General features: G+C 38.0%; 1 protein-coding gene across 3 annotated transcripts in view; it reads right to left on the bottom strand.

Moving 5' to 3' along the window:
* GNB1L (G protein subunit beta 1 like) overlaps window positions 1–10,091 on the bottom strand; it is a 43,216-nt gene that overhangs the window by 12,610 nt on the left and 20,515 nt on the right. For 2 of the 3 annotated variants that reach the window (XM_085302705.1, XM_085302704.1), the window contains exons 2-5: window positions 6,423–6,501; window positions 5,514–5,641; window positions 5,137–5,262; window positions 2,971–3,133 (exon numbers count right to left, since the gene is read on the bottom strand). In XM_085302705.1, coding sequence (XP_085158831.1) covers window positions 2,971–3,133; window positions 5,137–5,262; window positions 5,514–5,629 — 405 coding nt within the window. In that variant the 5' untranslated portion in view covers window positions 5,630–5,641; window positions 6,423–6,501. The remainder of the gene's footprint in view (window positions 1–2,970; window positions 3,134–5,136; window positions 5,263–5,513; window positions 5,642–6,422; window positions 6,502–10,091) is intronic. The other variant, XM_085302706.1, reaches the window with a different exon arrangement.

The raw sequence follows: 10,091 nt of genomic DNA, 5'->3' as shown, positions 1-10,091 counted from the left end.
TTAGCATGGGGCAATTCTCTCCTCCACCAGGGAAGTAGCTCATTTCTACCTCAGGATGAYAGCAGGCAAGATCAGTGGAGCCTCACTTTGGGCTTATTCTTGAGTCCATAACTATGGAGAAAGTGAAGCTCTTAGGTATCAAAAAATTGCTGCCAGGAATATTTTTTCTGTATCACTGTTTCTTGAATGCATACTTAAGAAGATTGGGTTGATTTTTAATTTTAATTCAATAAACAGTTGCCTGGATTATCTCATAAAAATTAAAGGACTTCAAACATTTGGTAAATCCAGCATCACCAGACATTCGGAATGTGCAAAGGCCCAATACCGCTGTCGGGCAGCCCCAGTCATGTGAATTTCCTTAAGCATCTGAGATGAGGTATTAGACAAATATGGCTCCTCTGGGAGCCATCCATCAAGACCACAGCAGCTGCGATGGCTTTCCAATCCCATACCTTTAGTTCAAAGCTTGCCAGAACATCTTCCTATTTCTAGAGATTGTCAGCCAGCCTGCCAAAAGCCAGCTGCATTCTAGGACTGCGACTCCACAACGTGCTAAACACAATACACAGAACATTTTCTAAAGCCAATTAGCAGTGGAACAGGAAACTGTTCTCCAGTTTTGAGGGATAGGGACTACAGCAAAGAGCCATCCAGTGGATGAAACCTGTGAACAGACCAAACTTTGATCATCTAGGAATTCTGGTTCTTTGGAGCTATGCTCTTAACTTTTTTTTTTTTTTTTTTTTTTTGCTTGGCAACTTTCTTGCTACCAACATAGTAATCTACTAAGCTATCACAGGAAATGCACTATAAAAACGAAGATGATCTGCTCTCATCTAGCATCTTTCATCGCTGACTCTCCAAAGAGCATTACCTGCTAGATCCTGGGAGAAAAAGACTGAAACTGCAACTTCATATAACAAAGAAAGTGGTATCACTGTGATAAATGGACTTCTGCTGGTTAAAAGAAAAAAAAACCTCMTTTGCTTTACATTAATTCAAAAAGGAAGAACTGATACAAGGGCTATAGTTGGACTTGCCAAGGACAAAGTAAAAAAACAGAGACGAAAAGAGCTTTTTGCAGAAGGCAGTCAGGCATGATCTGCCTGTGGTTGACTGACAGTTCCAGAGACTGTCTGCATTAGAGGCAACTGAGCCTCAGAAATAAATACTATTTCATATATTTTGACAACTGTAACCTAAAACTTGAAGTTCTGTGTTTATATTGGTTTTGCTTAATAGGAGAAAGATTTGCCTTTGCCTGAGGTTAATAGTGTTCCTGGGTGGCTAAAACTGGCCACAAGGAAACACACCCTTTTTCTTTTTCACATTAATAAAGCTTTTAACATGTTTCTGGCAAATTGGCAAGAAAAGTGCGTGTAACTCATAATTGGTGATTTAAATGCAATCATGAACAAATAAATGCCTGTTCAGATCTCATTATTTATGGACTGAACCTGCTTTAAGACCAAATTACTCTTTTTTGGGCACCAGCCAAGCATAAACACTTATTAAGTCTTAATTTTAATCATAAGCCGCAAATGTACTGTGTCTCACACAGTGCTGCCTATTTGGAAACACTATATATTATGGGAGCTTATGTGAATTTATGGAATCCTGACACAGTTCTAATGTAAAGGTTCATACACAGAGTGGAACTCTTTTACTTCAGGAGGCAGCAAATCATCATCAGTTTGCACAGACCAAGGATAGAAGTGAAAATAAAATAGAGGTGAGTTGTAAGAAAGAAGGGAAAGGCATTAGGGTAAATATCTTCTCTTTGGATTATGTGATTATTTAATTCTTCATTAACAGAATGTGTGTGTGCATAACTCTTCCCTGCCAGAAACAAAAATGCACTTTTCAATTTTATTTAATTTGAAGTTAAATATTATTGAACACTACTGTAAAATGGATGCAGTTTTTTTGTTTGATCAGAACAATGTATGGGACTTACAATGTTGTATTTACAGGTTATAGCAGTTGTGTTTACTGGYTCACTCCATTCTGCAAAACACTGAACATTCTGGCTGTGATCCAAAAAAGTACTTAAATATGTGCTTAACTTCTGAATAATATAAAGTTCACATTCTCTTGCAGTGCAGGCACAATTACCCCATATTACTTCGTATATATACAATGTAATCAATGTACTTCTCAATTTCAAGAGATTTTCCTTAAAATCTAGAAAAACACATGGCCTTTTATGTCCATGAACAATTTGCAATTAGCTACAGTAGTTCATTCATTTATTTGTGCCATTTTCTTATTCTTGATATTCTGATTAATTTAATGTAGTGTGATAATTGCAAATAATCTAGCCAAAAAAACAAAAATATGATTTCTACAAAAGAGAAGTGGAAATAGCCAAAAAAGCTGTCAGTTAATGTTGGCTGTGATAGTGGGCATTAGGTGTGGATATATCAATTAGAAACTAAAATGAAGCCTGCAATCATCTTGCATAGAGCAAACCTCTGGTAGCTAATACTAATTCAACTACTTCCAGGCCACGTATATTTAAAGAATTAGCCCAGGGTGAAAGACCGTGCATCGCATTACAAATCACTTGCACTCGCCCTTTCTTTCACCAGACATGACTTGCAGTTTCAGATGGAGGACGAGTACCTCTGATGACAGACTTTCTGACCATTAGTTCCCCAGAAGGATGCTAGATCTCATTAGCAGAATTCAGCAGCAGCACCAGAGGAGTTTTCAAGAGTCCTGCACATGAAAGGCCAGCAGCAGCAACTGCAAATATTTAAACGTCGTGCAAAACTTGGGCCAGTATCCTTGTTATTAGAGTATGAGTTACATAATTAGGTCATCTTTCTGCCAGGTAAAACTATCAACCCCAAAAGGTTCCTTGTCCCACCTTCTCTGGAAAAGAGTATTTGACAGCCCTTTTGGACTATCTTAAGAAACAAAAGCAACCCCTTGCCAAGCATCAGAAAAACAGATATTTCCTACCTCCTCTAGGGATTTGGCTGCCATGGCCACTAGCCAGCGTCCCTGTGCCACCTTTAACAGAGAGCATCTGCAGAATCCCACATTCTCCGTGAAAACAGAATCCATCACTGAAGTCCGTCCTTCTGCTAAATCCCACAGGCAGATCCTTTGGTCACGACCCTGACTTTTACAATAAAAAAAGTTGTTCTGTGAGCAGCTGAACTGAGGAAACCTGGCTTCCAATAGGTAAGCTTCTCAAAGATGGGTCTTTGACATCTACTAAGGAGTAAGCTTACTACAGCTTTTCCTTCTGCTGGGGTATTACTAGGGTCTTTTAYGAAATGTGTGAGAACTCACTGTCACCGAGACCTCTACCCTTCACTGACTGTAAAACTGGTCAATAGGTTCAAAAGCTATCAGGAAGAGGGAGGACTTGTCAGATATTCTGCTATCCCAGTTAGCCATGTTTCCTTAGAAAGACAGACTTGATCATACACAGTAATCCTGTTTTTATGTGCAAATATTTATGAATACTTTCATTTAATATTGATGATATCTAATTTAAAAAGACTAGAATCAAAAGGGTACGGAGAACAGCTTATTTAACACACTTTTACTGTAGCAGTGTAAGACAAATATCAGGCATGTTGACAACTCAAAGRAATATGTAGCACAACAACAAAGGCCCCATGAAACATAACTAAAGAACTACAGTTACTCAGCGGCCAACTACCCACAGCTACAGTGCTGGCATAGAGGGCCCTTACCATCATGTATGTGTGGAGGAGTAACAGGAGAGAAACAGGAAACGCAATAAGTAACAGGAATTAAATAATAGAATATTATGGCTGAAACATCCACACAATGGAGTGGCTGGAGCTGTATCACAGATGTACTGGTGCAGCTCAAGTACAGACTTTTCTGCCTATTTCTCCATCACACAAAAAAGCCTGTATGTTGGTCCCATACAGTGAGACTGAGGAGGCCAAAACGGTAGAGTAGCTTTATATTTATCTGTGTGTGTGTGTGTGTGTGTGTGTGTGTGTGTGTGTGTGTGTGTGTATATGCATATATTTACGTGATTCCAGTTGCCCAGAACAAACTACTACTGTGGAGAAGCTATAGTTGTTTCAATCCACAAACTATAGCAGCACAGGATACCTGTCCTCATGTTATCACCTGGGACAAGAAGTCATCAAAAATACCCTATCCATACATTATTTTAATTAGCAGTATCACTTGACAGATGTATGAAACCAAAACAAAGGTAGACGCAAATCTACAGACTGTTGAGACATCAACATCAATACAGAAACTCCCATCTATTGTTCAGTTGAGTGACAAAATATCAAAACATGTATAGCACTGGACGTACATACAGCATGATACTGCAATAAATTGCTGTGATTTAGCTTTAGAGCAGAGAAGTAAAAACACAGGTAACGGCTTTCTTAAGATTACTCTTAAGTGTAAGAGTTAAGTGAACTCTTACAAATATACAACAAAAATAGGGGAAAAGGAAAAACAAATACAAACTACTCAGTATGATTTTATAGGGGAGAGAGTTGATAACTGTACTTAGGCAGATAATGAATATAAATGCTAATGAGTTCAACTGTATAATATAAGAGATGTCTTCTCTAGATAAACATGTCAGAACATCTCCAAGTCACACAGACGCTTTGGCATCTGCTCTACTCCAGATCACTTGTCTAATCCAGAGTACACAAATCTTCCAAACCTTCCCTTGCTAAAAGAGAGCACAATAAAGGCAGATATGCAACTCAGAATTCCTGCTTGTCATCAGCGTCTTCCATTCTCCATCTCTGACTCTTCTCTTCCTTCCTCACTTTTCCCTCCTTTCCCTTCTTATAAACTTTGTTTTGAATTTAATCTTTCCTGGAAACCAGTTGCAAAGTATCTGTCAGCTTCCAATCCCAAAGACCTCACCTGATCTCAGTGCAGTAGTAGAAGACATTACAGACCCTAAGCTGTCATGATGTAGTCATACATGTATCAAACAAATTGATCATATTATTTTTTCTACTTTTGATTCTTCTGTATTTCTGTACATTTTCTGTATGTTTTGTAATGACTTTCAGTGAGTTTAGAAATAACATTTTTTTTGATCAAGTATATTACAGAAACAAAAATAATTTCCTCTGTTTTTTTAACTGCTTCACTAACCTAAGGAGCCTGTCTTTAGTATTCATTGTTTCTACCCAGTAGACAGACTTTCTTTCATGACCATCCAGCGCTGTGTCCACTCTTCGTGTTTTCAGGTTCCAGACATGGACAAAACCATTCTCTGACCTAGCAGTAAGAACAGAAGGCATTTAGCATGACCATTACATACAATCTGATAAGACTATCTGATACTTTTCCTTTTTTTCCCAAAACTGAAGTTGTATGTACAAAGATAATACAATACAYCCACCAATCACCAATCATGCATTTTCTTACTTTCACAGATATTATTTGTCTAAACAATACATTTTGTTTTAAAAGGAAATGTCTGTTTGATGTTCAACTCAGCCATAATTCCTGGTCAAAGATTTACTTACCCAGAGAAAAGAATTGGGAAATCGGGTTCTTGGCCTCCGCAGGAAAAATGCAAAGTGTGGACTGCAGCACTGGTACCTCTCAGGACAAACTCTGGATCTGGAGGTGGCAGAGCCATCAGAGCAATGAACTGGGGGAGTGAGAAGAAGACACAAATAACATAGTGGGCAAGGCAGCCTAAAGTGAAACTACAWTTTTAAATTTATTTTGCTCAGGACATTTGCATTTTCTACTCACTTTCTGCTTGAATTGCCATTATTGGATGTTATTTCTATTTGCCATACAGTTCTGCATAGAATGCTTCCTCTTAACACTTACTGATCAAGCACCTACCAAATCTGCAAGGTAAGTGCTGAGCCAGCCACGTGCATGCACTGCTCATGTTCTTGTAAAAACAAACTTGCTCAGCTATTCTCCATGTTGCAAAGTGAACCAACAAGTAAGAGCTACAGAAGGCCGGATACTGGCTACTCAGAAATTTAGTGAGCAAGTTATCACGTAGCCCCTTGGCAAGTCTTCCCTCTTCCTCCTCAAATAATTCTATTTATGTGCTTTCTACTGATAACCATTTAGAGGAAAGCATGACAGTGACTACAGTGGCTGAAAAAAATTTCAGATGAGATAAGAACTATAATAATTTTTACACAAGAGTCTCATTACTTTGAAGTGCTTCAATTTTTGTTTCCAGGCATGGTTACTTGAAAAAAAAAGAAACAGTATTTCACACTAACTTTCTGACTGCTTTGTTAAACACTTTATTCTAGGGGCTTTTAATACCCAAAGGAGCAACAGCAAGATGAATACTTTCAGCTCTCTATCTCTGGTTCAAATGTGGGCCAGGTCGACAAAGAACAAGACTATGAACTAACAGGCATAGTTTTTATGATCCAATTAGACACACTCTTACTGACCTGGCACCTTCACAAAATATTTCCGCAGCAGGGAAAAGACCATTCAATGCAGCACCTCCAATGCTTCTGCAGAAAYTGCCTGCAAAGAGGAAGCGCAAAGATAACTCTCCTTTGTTCCCACTTAGGGCAAATGACCCTCTGGACCAGTGCTGGGGCAAGGTAACTAGCAGCATCTATGGCTGTAAACACAATTGGCAATTCACTGGAAAATACATCATAACATGCCTYACAAGAAAAGCTTTCACTGATTTCTGTGAGACATTACTAGCCACACTTCTCCCTTTCTGACCTGTATTCATATAGGCTGAAAAGGGCAGCTTAGTCACAACAGATGTCAGCTGCCATGACTTTTTCACATTCATGCATATATTGGGCCAGATAAAAAAAAATTCTCTAAATTCTCTAAGAGAAGACCAGCAGTTGTCTGTCTGCCTGCTAGTTCAAAGCAGAGGAACTGCAGAGAATCAAAACAGAGCAGTAGAGCTGCAAGTTATATAGTAAATCAAAACAGTTCAATTTTTAATTGTCACCTCACATCAGTACCATTTTGAATTGCGTTTAATGGAAGTACTGGCTATTGCAACTCCTTTGCAATTAGAGATTCAGGTCTACCTTGGGTTTTTATAGATCACTAATCACCATGGTACCTATAGGTTCTAATTAAATACAATTATATTTTAGGACTAGTGATGAAACAGAATTTTTCAGCATAATGTGCAGTTTTCCCTCAATAGCACTGTGTAATTACATATGAAAATAATGAGCTCAGTGGATAACTTCCATGTTTTAGTGCCCTGACTCATCTGTTTTATGATGTTGTCTGATAATCTAGGCTCATGACAGGCTCGAGTAAACTTTTAGATGATTACATGCTTTACAGGTTCTCCTCATAGTGAGATCCAGCTTCCAAGTGCCTGTCTGTACTATGCTTCACGCGTGTTATAAGCCTGTCAGTTAGAATAAGGTTTTCATCAATGAAGATCACCTCATTAGGACAGTACAGCTGTAGTGCCCTCAAAATGACAATTTACAGAACTGCATAAATACTGTAGCTAGAAGAGTAGAGTCCCTCTTCATGAGGCACTGATCCCAGGTTACTGTACTGAGCAACCAAGACAAAACAGAACTGAGCCAACCCAGAGGCTATCTGGGATTACAAGGTAGGTTTTTAATAGCATTTTTCTAATTACTGACACAGAAGTTTTTGCTGACAGACAGCGAGTATGTGCGTGGCTGTGGGGAGGGTTTTACCTGGCACAAAACAGATGCTTCTAATACATGTCTTTACAAGGACAATGCTTCAGAAAAATCCTCAAATTAGATAGTGGGAAAAAAAAATAACAACTATATACAGACTTTCAAGCTATAAGCAAATTAGGTGACTTTTCCCTGCTTGAGTCTGTTTTTTTGCTTGCTTTTGCAACTTGGATATACAAATCTGGAAACTAGGTTTAATACTAAACCCATGTTTTCTGTTGTGCATATGAGGTGACTATTACTTCCTATCATGAATCAGCAGATGAATGGTTGTGTGACAGTATTGAGTGTCTCATTTTTTTTCCTGCAAGTGGCACAGCAGTTTGGGCCTGAGGTGATGACCTACATAACTGTAATATTGCAGCCAAGCTGCCTTCTCCATCCATGAGCTTGGACAATCCATTTAAGACCATCATTTTATTAACAGTTCTTAGGTACCTAAAGCAGCCAGGATGAAAAAAACAAATGGGGGGGAGGGGAAATGGATGAAAGTTTTGTGCACTGGTGCTTTAAAACCCCAAGAAGGCATCTATCTGCTTCTGTTGACACATACACATCCTCAAATATATGATATTTAGTTGAAGCTACCTTCAACTCTTCAGGTAGCTTAATACCCTCACTTTATTTTAAAGGGATGAAATACATAYTAGTATAATGATACTAATAGATAATGGTAACAAAGTGCTTTGCTAAGAAGACAACTATAGATGTGCTAAATATAATGACTGTGATGGTTAAAGCCCCTGGGTAAATTTTTCAAAAGTGCATAAATGATCTAGAAACCTAGGACTGATTTTTCAGATGAATTTTCAATCTGAAATCTCTAGGACTTTTTGAAGTTCCACCCTAGGTGTCTAAAAATGAGTTCTCTAATTAGCACAACATTTATTTTCTTGTTAACTCCATCTAGCCTCAGGGAGGCTAATCCATTCTTGTTATAACTGGGCATATCTGCAGTAAATTTAATTAAATGAATTTACTTAGTATTTAGGCTGGTCGGAGAGCAAAATCTCATTCAAGGTCTTGAACTAGCAAAAAGAAACCTGCAGAACAAAGTTCATTTAAAAGTATCTCAAGGCTAGATTATATGTTTGTCCCTGGGATACCCATGTGCTATGATTCCTGCCTCCTATGAAAGGACATTGGAGGATATGAATTGTTTTGCTCATGGCACTACTTAGTTGCAAGATGGTATCACAAGTAAGAGATGCAATGCTTCATCACCTTGTTCTTGTCTTGTTTTTTTAAAAGATGTTCCCTTTTTTTTCCTTTTAGCCTTCTCTGTGCTGGTAATCGCATCCTCATTCAGGACCTGTTCTATACTCCAAAATGATACAGAAAACCAGAGCTATTTTTGACAAGGCGAACTGCAAGCAYTTGGGCTTGCATGTAGATTGTATTTGACACATATGCAGTGACGGGGAAATCCAGTTATTCAAATTTGTGTTTTGATTAGCAAATGGCTACGTGTACCACATTAGGTACTAAAAAAGCTTTTGCCTAGCAAAATATGCTTCTGCTGAATACCAAAACAGTTGAATCTCCTTCAAAATTACATTCTTTTAAAGAACAATTCATTATTAATACCCTTCACAAAACTCACTTTGTTTAGGTTGCAATTAGAATAATCTTCAAGCCATTTGAATTTCTATACAATGGTATTCCAGTATCATCACTTCAGCATTTCATATAGGAAAGTTAAGCTTTTATTTAATAAGAGTCATTTAAAATATGTAAATGTCAAAAGGATTACCTTAGAAAAATCTCTCAGAGAATTAAAAACATTAACAGATTCCCACAGGAAAAATTCCAACAGAATTCAGTAACTCTCCTGTTCCCATTCCTGTCACTTGTATTTCTATCACACATCGAAGCAAAAACAAATTGCTATTAAAATATCATCTAAATACCCTCCATCCCCTACAAACTTTGCAGTTCAGTTTGAGATACCAATGGCTTGAGCAAAGACAAACTACCATGCTCATTTTTTCTTTAGCCTAATTTAAAATAGTAAAAGCTTGGTGGTAAAAAGAGCTTTTTCAGGTACAGGAGAAATAAATCTCCCTAAGCATGTCTAGCAAACTGATTGGGGACTGAAACCAGCAGGTGTGCAGACATAATTACTACTGCAAAATATTCAACACATCCAGGTGTGCTCACCACCAGATACATGAAATCTCTGTTATTTTTTTGGAAATTCCTAGTCTACCAGGTGCCACCCTCCCAAAGGAAAAGTCAGAGCAAAGAATTAGTTCAGGAAGATATGAATAACATGTTCTTCCTCATTTCCAGGCTATTTCTATTTCATTCATATAAAACCTCCCTTTTTGGACTGCACTTCTCTGCCTACCCTGCGCTTAGTCAAAAGTTTCACGACATTCTGCCGTGTTATATAGTGATAGTTCTGCTRCG

The sequence above is a fragment of the Rhea americana genome, unplaced genomic scaffold (genome assembly GCF_003343005.1).
Source record: "Rhea americana isolate MKP2758 unplaced genomic scaffold, rheAme1 scaffold_191, whole genome shotgun sequence".
NCBI lineage: Eukaryota > Metazoa > Chordata > Aves > Rheiformes > Rheidae > Rhea > Rhea americana.
Note: the sequence above shows the minus strand (reverse complement) of the source record. Positions and strands in the feature narration are given on the sequence as shown.